The 21,790-nt window shown below is 28.1% G+C and overlaps 1 protein-coding gene across 7 annotated transcripts in view; it reads right to left on the bottom strand.

Annotated features, from left to right (window-relative positions):
* Positions 1-21,790, bottom strand: part of LOC136971780 (catenin delta-2-like) — a 118,587-nt gene that overhangs the window by 21,333 nt on the left and 75,464 nt on the right. For all 7 annotated transcript variants that reach the window (XR_010880216.1, XM_067266283.1, XM_067266286.1 and 4 more), the window contains 2 exons: positions 6,607-6,885; positions 6,389-6,524 (listed from right to left, as the gene is read on the bottom strand). Coding sequence is in view for 6 of the 7 variants with exons in the window: in XM_067266283.1 (XP_067122384.1) it covers positions 6,389-6,524; positions 6,607-6,885 (415 nt within the window). In the remaining variant the exon portion in view is untranslated. The remainder of the gene's footprint in view (positions 1-6,388; positions 6,525-6,606; positions 6,886-21,790) is intronic.

The following is a 21,790-nucleotide window of genomic DNA, read 5'->3' as shown; positions in this document are numbered from 1 at the left end:
AAGTGACTAGGAGGGCAGAGATTCAAGGCTAATGACAATCTTCAAAACAACTGTAGTGTCTGAGATGAACGAAACGATCTAGACATAAAGATCGGTAAGAATGACGAGGACTTAACAAAATAACCGTACACAATAACAAAATTTATTAATTCTAAAAAATAAGAGTGGAGAAAAACGCGGACTTAACCTAATAAGATACAAAAGAAAAGTTTTACAGACAATAATTACACACGTTCGAGTCACACGATGATTTCAGTCGATTCAGAATGAGGCGTCCACACGTGTTGAGAAAAAGTTCGTACCAACAAAATAAATATGGTGACTGAATGAACGCTTCCTCCGCTACGTACTACTCTTGTTACGAAAGGGACATACCGGTTCCTCACGCCGATGGATCTGGATTATTCTTCTCGGTCTCACTGCTCCGATTCTTGCCTTCCAATCCATTAGCAAACAACCTTTGCACTCGATCGCCTCTGATGAGGTTCCTCCAGGCCAATGTCCAAGAAAAATGTAAAAACAAATGTTTCCACACGCACTTTTTATAAGCTCCCGCCATCTGGGGACTTCTGTACCACGTGACCCGTCAAATCACCAATGACCGCTTACAAGCTTCACCCGTCAAGGGTTGGTACGCGACAACATAAACAGAACGAAATTTATTTCCGTTTCACCAACTACAATACACAAACAATCACATAATTGACACTAATACAAAATAAAAAAAACAATACATTTAGTGATCAAGCACTACACAACGTTAGGCCCATTTCAAGTCATTGGCGGCAACATTCTATGAAGAGGGGATGGATAGGCTCATCCACAGATATGACAAATGTCTCAATCTTCACAGTGATTATGTCAAAAAGTATCCAGGTTTGTACCTAACTTTTGGTAATAAATTCATTTTGTTATTTACACTTGTCTTTTTTTATGGACCATCGGAGCTTGAAAAAAAACAGCTTATGTATAATGTTGGGACACCATGTGCAATGGCTAACTGTTCTATAACTCTTAACTCCATGTCCAAAGCTTGGGAGGGTAGAAGAATATCTTAACTGGGTTTTACTGTTGTCCCATATGGGTTAAAATTTCTGTTTATACCACCGAGTGGATGATAGTGTAGTTTTTAACTACGATGGGAACTAGTTCTTGTTTAAAACCAATGAATATTAAAGAAAGTATAGTCATGGAAACTATTAAAATCCTTGAAAGTAATACAGACAAACATTTCCAGAGGGCAAGCTACAGGGCAAACAGAGGAGAGAAGATGAACTGTTCCTCCAAAAGGAAAACTGTTGGTATGTATGCTATCATCATAACTTAATAAGATCCAAAACAAAATTTTATACAAAACATAAATAACAATCATCATCACAAATTATCATATGCCCAGTTGGGCATAGCTTGAGGAACCAGACATGGAAGTTGCCAAATCAAGTTGTTGCCAAGACATACCAATCGGCAGTCATGGTCACAGTCATAAAGTTGACCATTTGCAAATCAATGACTACCTGTATAAGTTATTTTATTTACTTAAATCATTTTCTCATATTTTGTTAATATTGTTTAGATTCCATAACAAAGGAGAATAATAAAAGAAATGTTTTATTGATTGTAATTACCAGTGGAGTGCCGTCATTGGAAGCAGTGGAAGCGCCGCTTCCCTTGTATTTTCTAAAATATAAATTCATATTGGGCGATTATTTTCATATTTTAACATACTTTGAATTAATTAAAATTAATATTTTATTATAACCGCATTATGTATCTTATTACAAATTTCTATACTATGTGTGAAAAAAAAACGATAAGATTGCTATTGTATATTCGAATATCAGTGGCAGAATGGAAGCGCTGTATTGTCGAAACTGGGTCAGCTTTCAACAGCAAAAATAACTGAATGGTGTAAAGGAGCCAGATTATAGGCATTTGCGCATGTGCTTTACAGAGCACCAACCTCACCAGGTTTAGCAGGTGGAAGCTACACACCAAAATATCGTATAACGCTTCCAACGATTCTATCCCTTAGCCTCTGGCAGGGAGCTTAGTTTAAACAAACATAGGTAAAAGTCGCTTGTAGTCGGACACCCATTGTTTATATCAAACTGTGAGGCAGAAACCATGAATCGTGGAAGGAAGTCGTCCTATGACCAGTGGAAGATCGAATTCATCTTTGATTTTGACTTTTCTTGCGCTCCAGGTAAGAGTCTCGTTATGTTTAGTAACCAGGGACTAACCACTCGGGAAGCGTAATTGAGGGAGAACGACCAATCAAAACAGAGATTGATATAATCCCTGACAATCGAGGACACCTCGCACTGGGTTAAACGTTCTGAATAACCAAAACGCCATGTGTCAATGTGCAAAAAAAAAAAAAAAAAAAAAACAATTTCTCTTCTATTGTGCCAACCTGTAACCCATGCCACTTTGGACTTAGACTGTGTCCCTGACGGACGAAGTCTCTCCGTGCCTTACAGACTTGTCAATGCCACTGTCCCAGGACCACCTTCGATCGACGATCAAAGAACCTCATCGACGCCCAGGACGTCCGAATGGCCGATTGTCCTAAAGCAAACTATTATGTACATAGTGTATGTTTATTTTATATTAGAATAAACGGTTTTTGTCAGATACTTGTTGTCTTTGTCTTTTCCGCCACCATGCACGTACGAATGGACCCTAGACCATCACTGACGCGCAATTAACTGATTGCCCCTGGGAGTCGGCTTCTTACGGAAACACAGCTTTCCTGTCATCAAATGTCACGGCACGCCACTGGTAATTACACATATTTAAAGCTAAACCTAAATAAAACAATAGTGGTTATAATTATAATTATTACTAGGAGACATGCTAGAGAAAAATTTGCAAATCTTATGTTATTTTTTCCCCCATGTAAAAGATATATAATCTTACAAAACATATCCTTTATAATTAATATATTACAATCTAATGTGAAAAAAATTATTTTATATGTAAACTACTAAATGTTTTCTACACAATTTATAGTCTTCTAATCACATAATTCAGTATTTGAATTGCTGATAAAATATACTCATTTATAATAACTCAAACAATAATAAATTGAAATAAAATTTAACTTATTATTGTTTCATTCAGGCTTTTGTTTTGAATATGTCATAAAATTATAGCTCTATCCAAAACTGACTAATTTAAATCAAATTACAGAATATCAGCTAATCATCTTAATTAGGGAAATGACAAACAATTTTTAAAAAGAAATTTTTAATATAAAAACCTGAGATAACTGAAATGTTAAGATCATCAATTAAGTAATAATAAATCACAAATAAAAATTATTTATAAGTTAAATGTCATCATAGTGGAATCCAGAGAAAGCAGATCATCTTAATATGCAAATATATGCTGTAATTGACATGAACAGAGCAACAAGAAAGCTGTATACCAAGAACATAAACTTATATATTTGAAGAAAAGTGGCTTGACACAAGTTCATGACATCGGTATACTTAGGTTAATATCAGTCTTAATAAGCCTCTGCTGAAATGCAGAAATTTGTAAACAAATTTCTAAATTTTTAAATTATAAGACCGAAGATTAAATTGGAATGTATCTGATCTTCTGATAAATTCTGTCACTTGCATTCCAATTTAATTTAAATTAAATTTTTAACCCTATCTATTTATGACCTACGAACTTTGTTTGTTTATTATTAATTATTTTAAAAATATTTTTAATTTTACAATTATATAAAATTCTTCAAACAAGAAAAATAACTTTATATTCTTTTTTGCCATAAAATAAACAGGAATTTTTAATTTTCATTAATATTTAACATCGTAGGAACATGCATTTTAAAAATATTCATAAAGTTGAAAACCTCAAACATATTTTTTACTTTTAATTATTCATTTTCTGAAACTCGTTACCATTTATTTAAAAATTATCTACTTCTAAACTTTAAAAATGATACAAAATTTAAAGTGATTCTAATTTTTATTTTCATATCAGATGTCCTTGCTACTAAGAATGAAATTTATAATTTATTTTCACTTTTAAAATGTTTAATATCTAAATGAATTTTACAACATTCCAAGTAATTTTGAAGAATTATTAATTTCAAAATTTGAACTGTTAATAGCGAGGTTGAGGCCAAAGTTTTAAACGTGAAAACGTGTACGTCAGATGTTCTGCGCCGCTTTCCTGAAAGCCTAGAAGTTTGACAATGGCATTTGGAATGTCGAGCATGATTCCACTGACTTTCCAAACACCATTGTCAAACTTCTAGGCTTACAGTAAAGTGGCGCAGAACGTGTGACGTACACGTTTTCACGTTTAAAACTTCGGCCTCAACCTCGCTAATATAACAACAAAACATCAATTTTAAATATTGTTATGAAAATCATGAAATAATTCTTTAATTAATAAAGGTAATTTTTATTCTCTATTCCAGAATTCCTAATAAGTGGAGAAAAGTAAGATTTTAATAAAAGTTCTATTTAGAAATTAACAAATTCGTACTTAAAAACATTGCAAATAAACAAAACGTAACAGGATTAATTTGTTAAAAATGTTTAATTAAAAAACATATTGTTTTAAAAATAAATATTTTAATATACCCAATTCTGTATTTACAGGATAGATATGATTCCAACAAATCCATTAAAAAAAAAAAAAAAAATACTGTCACATGGAAAAATGGAAAATTGGTTCAGAACCTTATATACCAGGAGAAATAATGAAGTAAATAACCCTTATTATATTAATTGGTTTTAAAAAAAGATTTCAATTTTAGTTAATAAATCAATATTGAAAGGATTGTGTTGGATTTATTGATGCAATAAGGCAAAGCAACACATAAATGACCTACCAAGGAGGGGGTACTTTCCAGGAGGACTTTATGGAAAACTGCCCATATTTAGATATTACAAATGTGAAAAAAATCTAGAAAACTCCATGCCAGTCAGGTGCAAATCCAGGACCAACAACCAGCGTTCAGTGGCATTATCCACTCGGCCACTGGCGAGCTTGTATTGAAAGAAATCAATGGAAACATAACGAATCATCAAACTTCAAATTAAATTTTTTCTGACTTCTTCAATTGTGGGATAAAGTCACAATGAAAAACTGATTGTCATTCACACACATTCAAGTAAGTCATAAAAACAGCCAAATCTTAAAATTTGCTTGAGCACGTTAAATTCAAATTCTAAAAAATTATCTTTAGAAAAGAAAAAAAAATTCGAGAGAGAAGTTTTTTGAAAAAGGAAGAAAACATTTTTTCTCAGAATTAAAATCAAATTAAGAATTTTAAAAAGGCAAATTTATTGAAATGTGTTAAATCAAAACATATTAGGTAAAAAGAGAATTTAATTTTTTACAGACCATGTTAAATCAAAATTATGTAAAAAGAATTGGGTGTAAATAGATTTAAATACCACATTATTATACAGAATAAAATTTAATAAAACAAATTTATACTTTACTCAAACAAAATAATATCTTAATTAATTGAATTAAAATTTTAAATTTTAATTAGTATTATCATCGTTATTATTGTACTAGATACAGTCAAACCTGTTTTTATGCGCTCTTTTTATGTGCGATTTTTATTTGTGCGATTTTTTTAATGCGAATTTTTAATTTGTGCGGTATAGTTGGCGACTAGTCTCGTGCGATTCGTCATGTCTCACGTTGACTTATTATAGCTAAATAAACTTATTATAGCATAAATGCACTTATTATAGTAATATTATTGCATGAATATGCGAAAAATGAAATAATTTACTTTTTAAGTCAACAAAACACCACCTGGACAAAAATATGTAAAACAGACGATAGACCAGACGATGCAGTCAAGTGCTGACATCTGTTGTCAATAAATTCTATTTCGTACGGTTTTGAGTTATTTTCTATGTGAGACTTTTTTTATGCGGTCCCTGTTGACCGCATAAAAAAATTATTTTTTTAATTGTGTTGCGAAAACTATTATTTACAGCCATTCGTGAAGTTTCGTGAGATTTTTTTTAAATGCGTTTTTTTTAATGCGGTCCCTATCCCCCGCATAAAAACAGGTTTGACTGTATAAACATTTTTATCGTTTTTATTAAATTTCAAAAGATATAACAAATAATAAAGATGAGATACTTTTTTGTTGATTTTTACATATTTTAAAAATATCTTTAAAAAATTAGGATAATCCATTTAATTAGAAACATTTGAATAATATTTCTGTTAATGAAATTTAATCAGAAAAAATTTATTATACTTAATTCTTAAGTTTATTTAAACATTATGAAAAAATAGTAGAATATAAGTAAAGATAATCCTAGTTATGTTTTAAATATCTTACATAAATATTTCTATAAAATTATACAATCTAAATGTAACTAAGTTTACTTACCTAGTTTTTTGTTTAATATTATCATCCATATAACATAAATGCTGGAGATATGCTGCAGCATTTGCCCGAACGACATTATTTGGATGGCCTAGGAACTCTATTACCTCGTGTAAATCTGGATCTCTCCACCTTACATCTTTCATGCAATTAAAAAAAAAAAAAACCTTTAATAGAAACATTTCATAAGTTATTAGTTAAACTGATGAAAAATAAATTACCTCTTCCTTCTCCATCAATACTTTCATTTTCTAAATGAGGATGCCGAGGTGGTGGAGGATACTGTCTGTCCATCGTTGGAAGTGGCAAGCCAGCATTCTCTTCAGCAACTCTTGAAGGATGGGTGTAAGATGTGGGAGGTCTAATATGAGGTACTTGACTTTGTGGATGATCATCATAACTTGGGCGGCGATCTAGATACCCCTGAGGTGGCGGAGCTTCGTATGGAGCATAACCGGGAGAAGTTGCAGGAATCTGAGTACCAGAATATCCATAGGGTCCTAAATAAAATATATTTTACTGTATAAATATTATATTCATTATCTATCAAAAGATCAAACAAATTTTAAAACTTTTCATGGTGGAAAAAAAAAAAAACATCTTTTATTCATTCATTCCCATATTTTCCATTATAAACATAACTTCAGGTCATTGTAATATAATACAATGTGATTATAATTGTGATTATAAATTTTATGAACTTTAAAAAAATACAGTCAAACCTGTTTTTATGCAGTCTTTTTTTGTGCGATTTTTTATTTGTGCGGTATAGTTGGCGACTAGTCTCGTGAGATTTGTCATGTCTCACGTTGACTTATTATAGCTAAATAAACTTATTATAGTAATATTATTGCATGAATATGCGAAAAATGAAATAATTTCTTTTTTAAGTCAACAAAACACCACCTGGACAAAAATATGTAAAACAGACGATAGATGAGACGATGCAGTCAAGTGCTGACATCTGTTGTCAATAAATTCTATTTCGTACAGTTTTGAGTTATTTTCTACGTGAGACTTTTTTTACGCAGTCCCTATTGACCGCATAAAAAAAAAATATTTTTTTAATTGTATTGTGAAAACTATTTTTTATAGCCACTCGTGAAGTTTCGTGCGATTTTTTTATGCGTTTTTTTTTATGCGGTCCCTATCCACCGCATAAAAACAGATTTGACTGTATAATAGAACTAATAATTTTATTTGAAACTAGCAGTACCTGCCACACATTGCTGCGGCTCAAAATGTATCTATTATAAATGTATAACACTTCCCCTGCGGGGGAATTTCGAAAAATCCCTTCTTAGTGTACATTCTCTTGACGTACCCTATTAAACGCAATGAAAAATGCAAAAAACCGCATCTAAAATAGTATAATAGAAGCCAAGTTCTTCACGGTAAGCCTTAATCCTGTCCCTCTCCCCTGCGGGGAGGAATTTCGACATCTGTATTATATAAAAACACACGCATATTCGAATGCAATGTTGTGTCAAATTTTCAAAGCAATCTGTGAAGAACTTTTGGAGATTAGCTATTAGGAACAAACGAACATTACATTTTTATTTACTGTATTTAGATGTATAAATAAACTTATAATAGACAGAAGTGTTATAAATTTTTTTTAATTTAAGGTTTTATATTATTTTTTAAAATTAACAAATAAATTTCAAATATGAGAACTTGTTGAATGTTGAAATGTCCTGTTTTATTTTCCAAACTTAATGATAAAATAGAAACTTTTCAAAATAAAGTAAGGAAAAAAAATATTGATTTTTTGCAAATGATATACTGACACAAGAGAAAAATAAATATTACGACTTTAAAAACAATTTCATTAAATAGAAAGATGATACTGTATTGTTTGATATTTCTAAATATATTTTATTTTATTTTCATCTAATATTTCACAGGCTTTAAACATACTGAATGTCCATTATGATATATTAGTTAGTTATATTAATAAAAGTTTAAAATATTAGATTGGAGTATTGGAATTTTTGTGTAATGTGGAAAGAATTGGAGTATTGGAATTTTTTATTCAGTTTAAAAGCTTCTTAAATATAAATTAAACAAAAAATATTCAAAGAATAAATTATTTTTTAGCTTCAGTTAAGTTATCTATTAATATTACATCGTTCTAAATTATAAATATAGAATTATAAAATAAAGAGTTTAAATACGGCATGTGATTGAAGTGAAACTGAAAACACATACTGCTAATATTGAAAAAGCTTTCAAATTCTAATTTCCTTTTAAATATTTTTTATCTGACTTATTTAAATTATAAAATTATTATACAAACAAACTGCAAAAAAGACAAAATCTCGGAGCAAATAAAATAAAATAATTAAGTTAGTAACTGCAAACTTCACCACAAAAAACAAGCTTAATCTTCATTAGCCAAGAAAAAGTACTCCAATCTAAATATCTTTTGATATATTTTTTTTTTTTTTTCAGTCAGAAACAATTCTTGTCTTCATGCAAGCAGTTTTCGTGCTATTTTAATGATAAAAATAATCAATTTATGGAATAGATTACAAACTATTCTACGTAAAAATTAAAGGAAAAAATTTGTTTAAACATAATAATTTTTTGCACAGATTTTTATTATTATATATAAACTAATATATTAAACAAAATTAATTATTAATATAAAGACTTCAGCATGTCTATATGCACACGTGAATATAACTGTTAATATATATGTGTGTGTGTGTCATTCTTTTATCACAGAATCATAAATTGGTTATGTGTATATTTTACTTTTAATAACAGAATGTTGGTGAATTAAAATATATTTATGCTTTTATAAAGTTATGAGATAATTTAAGTAATTTAAATAATAAAGTTTTATTCAATATGAACATAAATATGAAATACTTAAATTTAATTACACTTATCACTTATTATTCAAATAGAATATTCTATTTGCAAGCATTATCAAAACATTTTTACTTGATAATCCATTAGCATAAAAATCTGTTTAAGAGATGAAAATAATTATATAGTTAAATGTAAAAAGAAAGTAATGTGGATAATTAAATTATAAATAATACTCTATTATATAACTAAAACACAATTTACAGATTAGTTTTAGAACTGATAGTTGATAAAAACTTATATGTTCTTAAAGTCATTTAAAACTTTGGCAAAATTCATTAGATGTACTATTTTATTAAAAAAAAATATTCATCATAATACATATAAAAATGCATTAAGTAATTATAAATAATAATAATTATATAAATACTAAGCATATATAATTTTTGATATGTAAAACTCATTTATTTTAATGAACTATTCCTGTTTTATTCATGTAATCATACAATTCAATTGTGAAATTTTATCTTTGTTAATATGCATATACATTTCAAAACAATCAAATAAAGTTAAAAAAGTTAGCATTAAAAACATCTTACAGAATATGTCAGTGTTTCATTTTTTTATTTTGACAAATTTGTCATAGTATATATACGTGGTACGATCCAAACGTTCGGGGACTGCAGTAATCTATGACAACTAAAGCATATATTTGAAGTTACAGCGTATGAAATGGATTCTACCAAACCACCTCTACGCGTTCAGGTTAATTTCACCCATGTCATGTGATTAAACCGCAAGCGCTGCTGTTTTTTTCCGGAAATAGTTACCTTTGTTCTGCGACATAATAAAAGTGGAGTTTCAAGAACAACCTCCAACATTTCGACTTTGCCATGGTAGAATCACCGTACACCATTTTTTAGCAATTTTAAAGTCTCCGTAGGTGTTTTACCTAAATGCTAACAAAATTTAATGTTGTAGGTTCTTGAAACTCCACTTTTGTTACGTTGCAGAACAAAGATAACTATCTCCGGAAAAAACAGTTTCGCAGTGCTCACAGTTTAATCACATGACATGGGTGAAATTAACCTGAACACATAGAAGTGGTTTGGTAGAATCCATTTCATACACTGTAACTTCAAATACATGCTTTTGTTATAGATTACTGCAGTCCCCAAACTTTTGGATCGTACCACGTATCTTGCAAATACAGGTATACCTCGCCTTATGTCAGTAATTGGTTCCAGGAGAGGCGACATAAGTTGAATTTACTTTTGTAGTTACGACGTAAGTCGAAACTACGGTGGAAAACGCCAATAATGAGCTCTTAAAGACCGCTAAATAAGACGACAACACAGAAACACAGATGTTTTCATGTTTTGTTCTCTAGGATTTATGATGATTATATAAACATTTACTGTAAATGTACATATTTTAATATGATTTTACGTGCTTTTAACACTTTTCTAGTGATATTACGACTTCAATATTTGTGGCGGACGGATGTAAAGTCGAATAAAATGACTTAAACTTGATTTTTATTTTTCCACATACTTTTTTGACAAACGACGTATAATCGAGAACGACGTAACTCGAGGTATACCTGTAATATAATTTCACTATAAGATTTCATAACCTTATTTATGATGAAAAACAAACCTAATCATTTTGAATATAAAAATCTTTCCAAACTGATATTATTATAGCTCACTTCAATTATCTCTCTCTTCTCAACATGTATCATAAAAAAAATAATTTATATTTCTTTTTATTACTGCTTCAATAAACTAAGATTTTAACTAAATACTAAAAAGTTTTTAAATTAGGATGGAAACTATTAAATATAATTAATGTTTGTCCATAAATTTATGTAGTTCATAGGATTTTAATATAAACAATTTATTTTTATTAAAATTCTGATACATTACAAACAATTATTCAAGAAAAAATTTAACAAGTGACTGATAACAACATATCAGTGTAAGAAATATTAAATATATTTATGTTATTTACAAACATCTTATTTAGAAAAAAAGGTATTAAAATCAAATATCTATTATAAAAGCAAATAAAAAATTGTTTTTTTTTCTTTTCTTTTTGCAAAATAGCAAAGTTCAAAATGTGTTCCTTTTTGTTATTTAAAGACATCAAGATAATATATTTTATACCAAATATTCTACGATAAATAAAAAAAAATCAATTTTGGCAATAGCTGTCTACACATTCCTTTCAGTTACTTTGTATTGTGAAACTCAAGAAGTGATGGTGAGTAACATCTGGTAATCACATAAATCAAGAAAACAGATCCCAATGTATCATTCATAAGAAATAAGACTCACTGTGTGTGTGTTTTTTTTAATTCTTTGAATAAACTCATGCTTTAAAAAAGTGCATAAACACTTTCAAGCCTCATAAAATTAGATAATTTCAATTTTAAATTATTCTATAAAAAAATTTAAGAAGTTTTTTGAGAACTTCCTTGCAAAATACTTGAAATAGAATACTTTGGAATATGGTTTGAAGAACAGTTCAAGTGACTTTTCTAGTATTAATCCATAGAACTTCAATGTTCTTATCCAAGGATGCCATATTGAAGTTCTATGGACTAATGCTGGAATTATATTCAGTAATTTAAAAGCTGTTCTTGAGAATGGCAGAAAAGTTGGTTAGCAAACATATTTAACAAAAGAGTAGGACATCACTTGTTTGCTTTGGGTGATGTTACATTAGTACATTAGTGTTCCATATACAAAAGTATAATACATTGTATATACAAAGTACTTTTGTATATATTTTGTTTTTGAATTGTTCTATGAGAAAGTTGAAAAGATATCTGAAAATGAAACCTAGGTACTTACAAAAACATTGAAGCTGTTTTAAAAAGTTATATAAATCTAAATATAATCTAAACAATCTGACATAAATCAATCTATCTATCAATCTCGTAATTACCAAATGAAAAAATCTTCCCTCTTTATTATGAATACAAAAAAAATACTTCATCAGCTGAACAATTTTAAGATTTATTTCAAGTAAATAAGCATTAGTTAAAATTTTAACAAATGGTAAATAGTTATTATTTTGATGACATATACTATGAACTTTCATATGATGATGAATAACAACAGAGTTACTGTAATAAACAAACAATATTACTAGATTTTAATCAAATTGTAATATGGCTAATTAATAAAAACAAATTACCTAATTTGGTCTTAAAGATAGATGGTTAAGCCAACATCTTTTATTAAATTTAATAATTAGAAATAAATGAATTAATTTAGATTATTCTGAAAGAAAAGATCAATTCAAAATGGGATTTAACCTGGCTTTATTCCAAACAAGTAATATCTTTATAATTAATTAGCCATATTATAGCTCAATTAAAATCTGTTGGTATCATTTGTTTATTACTATATGTTTGATTTTGTGAAATTAATTCAGAAAATAAACATTTGTGGCAGTAGTACTAATCATCTTCAGGCCTACATAACGAAATGAAACAGCAATTCAAATGAAATGTATCAAAATATGAATTTAAAGTTTTTTTAAAAATTGTAAAAAAAATACCATTCAATATATGCTAATAAAAAATTAATAATAAATAAGTTAAGAAGTAAATATATACAGTATAAATAAAAGAAAATAACAACCCTTGTAATGAATTACTGTATATAATATTTTTATTTGTATAGATAGCAATTTATATATTGTATGTATTTTCAAGTATTTGGAAAAACATGTGTGTCTAGCATTGATATATCTTTAATAAATAAAGAAAAGAAAGTAACATTAAAAGATATATTAATGTATGCTTTACCACATGCTTGAAAATGCATAGAAAATATGGTATTTCATTACAAGAGTCATGTTATTTTCTTTTATTTATACATATTTAACTGTTAATTTATCTATTAGCCTGTACTGAATGGTATTTATATACAATTTATTTGAATTGCTGTTCCATTTCATTATGTAGGCCTCAAGATGGTCGGCATTAGATTGAATATATTTGTTAATTAAATATTATTTTTGCAAGTTTAAAAGATTTGATATTAACAATACAATAAAACCCTATGTAACATGAACATATTGAACTAAATTATTCATAAGTTTCTCCTTATCAGAACTATAAATGAAATCGAAGATTCAATAAAAATTTTCAATTTAATCATTAAAGGAAATATTATTAAAATTAATTTTTGAGATTTTCTATTTTTAATATTAACCATAAAGTTTTTATTTTATTATAACAATAATTAAGAGATTCACAGTGTTACTGACGGTTCAAAAATCAGGCTAAAAATTTTAAAATAAGCACTTTTGCCTTTTTTATTTAAGGCATCTTCAGTAAATCGAAACATGCAGTGAATTGATTGAAGTTGTAATTAAAATTTTAAAAATTTGATCCAACATGCTTATAATATATTTGTGCTCTAACATTAAGGATTAGATTTATTGAACAGATAAATAATAAATTTTTATACTGATGATACATAATATTTCTACAAAATCAAATATTCAAATAAGATAAATATTAAGTTTCAAAAGAAGTTAAATAGTTTAGAATAAAGCCAATTATATATATTTACTTGTCAATAAGACAAACAAGTTTGTTATAAAGAAGGTAAATACTTTAATTCAATAATAAATTTTATTATATAAAATATTATAACTGGCTTGTTAAAAAAATTAACTGTGAGAACTTCCAGTTTTGCATTAATTGGTTTCATCTGATATTGTAAGAACTTAATGAGATTATATTAGCACTTTAGCAGTAGCGTAGCGAGGAGGTGCAAGGGGGTCTATCATGCACCGGGCACCACTGCAGAGCGGTTCCCAAATGGTCTCCAAGACAAACTATATGTGTTTCTGGGGGAGGCGCCAATAAAGTGTCATGCCCCGGGCACCAGTTATGTTCGCTACACCACTGCACTTTAGACAGAGATGAAGAACAGATAAGGATTTACTTTTTTTTAAAACTAAATGGACTGAAACTATTAAACATACCAATGGTATTTTATATTAATAATAAATAGAGAAAAAAATAATAATAAAGATATACATTTACAATAGAAGAGGATTGATCAATTTATTTGTTTAACTTTTTACAGTTATATTTATTATTATATATGATTTTGTATAAATAATTCTAAAATTTAAACTTGAACTATATTAAATAAATAGTTTAATGTTTTGATAGCAAAAGTCTTGTTCCTTTAGGAATTTTGATTAAATTTGATTTTCATTATCTCTCTGTGCTGAAAATCAATATATTTGATCTGAGAATGTTTGGTTTAAAAACTAAATTAGCTCAAAATAGAACTAATTGAGCAATAAATTAGCTAAATAAAAATTGATTCAAATTAATTTATTACCGGTATTAAAAATAGAAAATTGCCATCTATTAATAACTAGAAAAGAAACAAATTTAAGAAATGTCTAGCAAAAAAAATCTATTTAGAACTCGACTCTAAATTCTCACAAACAGGCATGTTTACAGGTGTTATCTAAGCTCTTTATCTAGAATTATAATGTATCATTACAGGTTAGTCCTTGCCATATCAATTAGATACAATGTTATACACTTACAGATTTTTTCATTAATATTCAGTTAGCAGTAACTTATAGAGTCTGGTAGTCTGGTAATTTGTTTAATACTTTAATATATATATAATCACAAGTACTACTAATATTAAACAAATGATCATCATATTCATTACAGGAATATAAATTGGATAAACAGAGACTAATGAATAAATTAAATTAACTTAATATATTACAATTTTAAATTATACATCTGGAGCTATCCAAGTTAGACAGCACATATTAATTGCAAGTTAAAGATCTAGTGCAAAAAACTTTTTTTCTTTACAGTTTATAAATTAATTAATAAAAATCTATTTATTTTCCAATTATTAATAAATTCAACTTGCTTAAATTATTGTAATTCGTTAATTTTATTATGTAAGAAAATACTGAACTCATTCATTACTGAGTTGTTTAGTGTTTTATCTGAACTATGCTAGATATTAATAAAACATTCAATGCTTTCTTTTGTAAATATATTAATGTATCAACTATTTTTTAACTACCATTTCAAATAAAATAGAATTTTAATTGAATTTAATAAAGCAAGCAACAATCCTCGAATTTTGTCTATCAGAGGTATACGTTTTTTTTTCAACTTATAGACCAAAGTTTAAACTTTCATAAATTGTGTGATAATGCAGGTTTCGATAACGCCAGTTATCAATATAAATTACACTTTATTATATTCTTTATTTCTTTCCTTTAAGTTTATAAAATTAACTACTTTGGAAGCAATTACAGTTTAAAACCTATTTATTAAAGAGCAACTATATTAGCTTTACCTAATCCATTAGCTATTTTATCCAGTATTACTATTTGAATTATTGTAATAGTTAATTCCAATTCATAAATTTCAAGACCTTAAAGTTATCTAAAACTCACAATCTATAAATAATGAGTTCCAGTCTCTGACATTTATTGTTAAAGTCTTCATGACAAACAATAAACAGACCTTGAATTAAAAACCAATAGAGATTAGTAGGTGATTATGTATTAGCTCATGTATCAAGCAGCCTAATGAAAAATATGTACTGGTCAGAAAGTTACATATTATTGATACAACTACAATTTTCTGATTTTTTAAGCACTTTCTTGTTATTTCAAATGAAAAAAAATCAGTCAAAAATAATATATATATATATTAAGCTATACTTATTACTGGAAGTTTACAACAAATTTAATTATTTCATTTAAATATTGTTAACTAAATGTATTTAAAAATTAATATTGAATTTTAACAATTTTTACATATCATTAGATCATCAAGCTTCTAACATTTGATCACTGTTCTGCTATTTCAATATTAAAAAGAGACTTTCTTAATGAATACACAGTAGAGTCCTGTACAATGTGCAAATAAAGCAAGCAACAACCGTCGAATTTTGTCTATCAGAGGTATACATTTTTTTTTTCAACTTATAGGCCAAAGTTTAAACTTTCATGAATCATGTGATAATGCAGGTTTCGATAATACGATTTCCTATAATGAGTAACGAATCCCCTGCGTTGTACAGGACTCTATTGTATATATGTATATATATATATATATATTTATTCATTAAGAAAGTCTCTTTATATATATATATATAAAATTTTTGCTCATTGGAGAAATTACTCTTCTAAATCAAAATATAGCATTTACAAATATTGCAAGAAAACATATATAACAATAATTTAATCAATTTGCAATTATTTTTTCAAATAAAATTTTATAATCATATTATAATTATAAAAATAATTTTTTCAGATGTCTGATGCAATAAATACAAAAAAACATATTAAGAAAATAAAAAAAACTCATTAAAATATTTGTGATTAGAAATTAAAATATAAAACCGAGATAAAGTAGTATTAATTTTTTTTGCATTGCAAAAACTTGACACTTTTTGTAAGAAAATAATCATCTTCCATAATCACTCTCTTATGATAAGTTTTTCTATTTATTAAAAAAAATTGTTAACTTCCAAAGTTTTGCAAAATGTTTTTGTTATAGCCATAAGTGCCATTTGCAATAATTAACATTACACGCTTTTTTTTTACATTTCCTATAAACAAGAACTGAAACTTATTTTAATATACTTATTTTTAATAGCTACGTGAAGTTTTTTAAATGTTTTTCGTTCTAATATTTCCGAATATTTCCAAAACACCACAAATTATTTTCACTTTATTCGTGTTTCAGAAAATAAGTTTTAATTTTTCTAAAAGTAATTTTCCTTAATTATTTTTAATTGCTATACTAGAAAAATAAAAAATAATCAAATGGATAATATTTATTTAAAAATATTCTTTTTATTTATATTTATATTTTGTAATTTTCTGTTTCTACAAACGTTTTTTGCTTTATAAAATCCTAAAAAATGATTAATGAAAATGCATAGCTTCAACTATTATGATTGTAAGAAGCAAACTTAAAGAAGCACTCTCTCAATTAAGATACATTTTAAATACAGAATTCATTTATTATAATCTTACATATTGTTATCAGTGGTCTAATGTTATTAGAATTAGCATATCCCAAAAAAATGTAAGTTAAAGTACATTTAAAAAACAGCATTTGTTTTTTTTTTAATGCTAACAGCCTTAATAGGTGGCTGATCACAAGTGATCATTATCAGTCTAAATTATTGCATTAAATATTAAATATTGGTTATTTTACTTGTTATTTGCTTACGCTACAGTAGTTCAAATTGCATTTCTTACTTTAATTATATGCTAACCCAGGGGTTCTCAACCGTTTTTGTGTACAGATCCCTTTTAAGAAAAATAATTTTCCATTGATCCTCCTTCAATATTATATATAATATATATGCCGTAGCCTCTTACATAATTTTTAAAAGACATATTCCTGCAATTATCCAAAATTCAGAAAAAAATTGTAAAATTTTAAATATTTTTAAATAATTTTCTTAATATTTGCAAAGTTTTAGCAACCTTTTCATTGATCTCTAAGGAGTCAATACCAACCCTATTGGGAAACCCTGTGCTAACTGGTAATAAAATGATACTAGAAAAAAAAAATGAATTACTATTAATTAATAATAGTGAAGACTTATTACAGGGCTGTCCAACTGGCGGCCCGCGAGCCGTATACGGCCCGCCAAATTATTTTTACGGCCCGCGAGTACATTTTACTATGAATAAATTTATGTTACTGAATTATTATTATTAATATTAAAATTATTTTACTATGTGAAAATTACGGCCACAATGTTCTCATTAATATATTACGAATATTTTAAAGTTTTCTTTTTAGTATAAATAAAATATTTTTTTAATTAACATAAACTGACTTTTCATTTATCAACCTTCTTGGCCCCCGAAACGTTTGGTGAAGAAAATATGGCCCGCGGGCTATGATAAGTTGAACAGCGCTGACTTATTATAATTAATAAGTTATATGTTTTTAATTATCTTAACATGTCCTTTTAATATTAGAATCAATAAAACCAGAATTTTTCCAAATTATAGTCTTATTTATTTATCCTACTTAATGTTAGCAATAAGTTACTATCATTAGTACAGGTAGATCCTGAAATGATCATAATAAACAGATTCTATCATATTGCTTTTGTTAATAATACTTAAGATTATGACAAAACTATTAATGTTTCAGAAATTAGCAATATTTAACTTATTTATGAAGTCACTTTAAACCCATATTAATATTGTTATAATTTTAGTGGTTTTATTTAGATATACTTAAAAAAATATAGTTTTATTTTGCCTGTAACTCATACAATTTTCATTAAAGTTTTATTATTATTAATAAGTATTTTTTTTAAATTATTGAACAAAGCATACAAATTTTAAGAATTTGCCTCTCATCAAAAGTTAAACAAAATAATAATACTACTATTAAGTCTATTTTTTTCTATTAAGGCTTCAGAATTATTTTAGATAAAAAGAAAAGAAAATTGAAATGTAAATTGTGTATTCATATCTCTATATTTCAATTTTTGTTTTCAATAAGAGACTAATAGATTATCTAATCACATGACAAATGCAAGGGTGCCCACAGGGAGGGGCCAGAAGGAGCAATTGTCTCTCCTGAGATTTGCTTTATTTTTCACTTTTTTATTTTTTTTAATGATAAGTCTTTTACAATGCAAAAATATTTTGTAAGAGTAAATTTATTTTAATAGTCATTACACCAAAGTAACTACAGTCACACGCAACAAAAAGAACTAGACAGGGTCATTAAGTCATGTGCTGGAGCTATACTATTTGAAAGACTTCATGTATTTTAGAATAGTTGGAGTTTTTATATTTTTTTTATACATGTATATTATTTAATCTCATGAAGTTACTAAAATAGCATAAGTAGAACCATATTTAATGCGTGGTTATCCGCGTTATAGAAAACTGATAATCTGGTGTCCAGGAATCCTGACATAAGGAGAACGTTGATCTTACAATCATCAGTCTCCGCTATTTTTACGAATTAACTTAAGTCCCTCCTAACACTGTTACTTTGATTAGAAGGCCATCCCCGTTTAGACAACAGAGGACTTGTCTTACAACAAGTTGCCGATTAAGCGATATAGTGATCACAAAGATATCCTATACCCCCGGCTGCCCTCACAATATTTTTCTCCTGAAAAAAAATTTTATAAGTTCCCTTCATTTAATCAATTTTTATAACTAAACACCAGAGAAAATAATTTTATATATTTACTTTAAAATTTAAATAATTTAAAGCAAAAGTAAAAAAAAAATCATGTGAAATATGAACATATTACTAAATTCAAGTGCTAGCACTTTCCTGATGATAAAGACCTCTATAACTTTTTATATTAATTTTTACTCTTAAATGTCAGTTTAAAAATATATTAAATTGCAGATAATAATTATTTAGATCATTTTTTTTATAGATTAAAATATTATCCTATAACAAAACTTATATAATTTTAGTGCCTGGAGGCATAAAGTTATATAATTGTCATAAATTTCAGCAATTACGCTTGATAGAATGATATATTTGTCGAAACGTAGTGACGACTAATACTTGACTTCGTGCATTCCTTGTCAACAAAATAACTCTGGAATGAGTTGTCCAATCTTGATGAAATTTTCTACGACGACTCACCATCACTCAAGGATGAACTGATTAAAATTTCAACTTTCAAAAATGATCTGTTTTTGTAGAACTGGAGATAGGGGTTTTTCTTCAGTATGGATCATTTTTGAGAGTTGAAATTTTAATCAGTTCATCCTTGAGTGATGGTGAGTTGTCGTAGAAAATTTCATCAAGATCGGACAACTCATTCTAGAGTTATAATGTTGACAAGGAATGCATGAAGTCAAGTGTTAGTCGCTTCCTGCACGCACGTGTAGAAGCGTCATCTAGTGGTCGGAAAATATGACAAGCATTAAAACAGTAATTTTGAAAGGTAAATGTTATCGCTAACTAGATACACAACAAATATAAAGAAACTTTATAGAATAATAAGTTTTAAAAAGTTTACTTTTTTTCACTTATTATTCTATAACATGGAGCAGCAGTGATCAATATTGATGGCTTTACGATCCATTCTCTCCTTCGTCTTCCTATCGTTAGTATGAAATTTCGATCTCTAAATGAAGAAGCTGCACAGAGATTGCAGATTGAGATGAAGTCGCTCAAATTCATCATCATCGATGAAATGTCAATGATTGGTGCAAGAATGCTTTACATGATCGAGAGAAGATTGAGGGAGATAAACCCCGAGAAAGATGAGCCGTTTGGTGGATTCTTTATCTATTTGTTTGGTGATTTTTGTCAGCTTCCTCCTGTTAAAGATATCCTCTCTACTCGAGTGTTTTTTTACAATGTAATGTCCCAACATAGTAGGGACCTTGTTGAGACATTACATTACATTCGCATTTGATTCTTTTGAGAAGTTCATTGAACTTAGTAATTCTCATAGACAAAATAGCACAGATAGTTCTTTCACAGATGTCTTACAACATCTAGCTTCGGGTGATTTCTCTGATACAGATCTGAACATTCTGACGACAAGAAATCGAGCCTATTTATCCAGAGATGAACTTGATCAGTTCCAAACGGCAGTAGAGCTATATCCAACAAACGAGCAAGTTAAACAAAGCAACGAAGACTACTTGCAGTCAACTGGATGCCCTCTTGCTTATATAGCATCTGAAAACACTCCAGATATTGCCCCGCCTTTGTCCAACAATGACTCAGCTCTCGGTCTCTCCAAGTATTTGTATCTCTCAGTTAATGCCAGAATCATGCTGAGAGTCAACTTATGGGTGCAAGAAGGTCTCGTCAATGGTTCACTAGGAACTATACGCTAAATTATATATGCTCCTAATGCTCGCCCTCCAGCTCTTCCTCTGTTTATTTTAGTGGAATTCGATAGCTATCAAGGACCTTTCATCTATGGTAATCTGTTTCCAATAATCCCCATAATACACTCTTCAAACGATGGCAGTATACTGCGATCTCATAGACAGTTTCCCCTTACCATAGCATACTCGATGACTATACATAAATCACAGGGATTAACTCTTCCAAAAATCAAAATAGATATAGGGAAAAAAAAGACAGCTATCGGTCTTACCTATGTTACATTGAGTCGAGTGAAAAAAATAACTGACTCAGTATTTTTAAAGAGTTACAATAAAGATCGCTACGAGTCAATCTGTAAGTCCGAGGCCCGTAGTGATAGCAGAATTTCATGAAACATTGGCATAGCAATTAATTAATGGCTTATTCTGACCTTATATTTGTACCTTTAAATGATCCAATAGAAATCAAATATATTGTTGAGAACAAATGATTCTTTGTTTCTTTTTTCCCTCATAATCTAGAAAATAAAGGTGCGAGCAGCTTCGTTCCGACTACATGCTGATGCAGCGTTACTTATCTAGTTATTTAAGATTATAACATTGTCAATAGTACATTTATATAATAAATACTATTAAAACTGTAATAAAAATTTATTTATTACAGAAAACTACATAAAACTAGAGTACTCTTCAAATGAAAAT

This window comes from Centruroides vittatus, unplaced genomic scaffold (assembly GCF_030686945.1).
Source record: "Centruroides vittatus isolate TY-2023 unplaced genomic scaffold, ASM3068694v2 contig_272, whole genome shotgun sequence".
Lineage (NCBI taxonomy): Eukaryota > Metazoa > Arthropoda > Arachnida > Scorpiones > Buthidae > Centruroides > Centruroides vittatus.
Note: the sequence above shows the minus strand (reverse complement) of the source record. Positions and strands in the feature narration are given on the sequence as shown.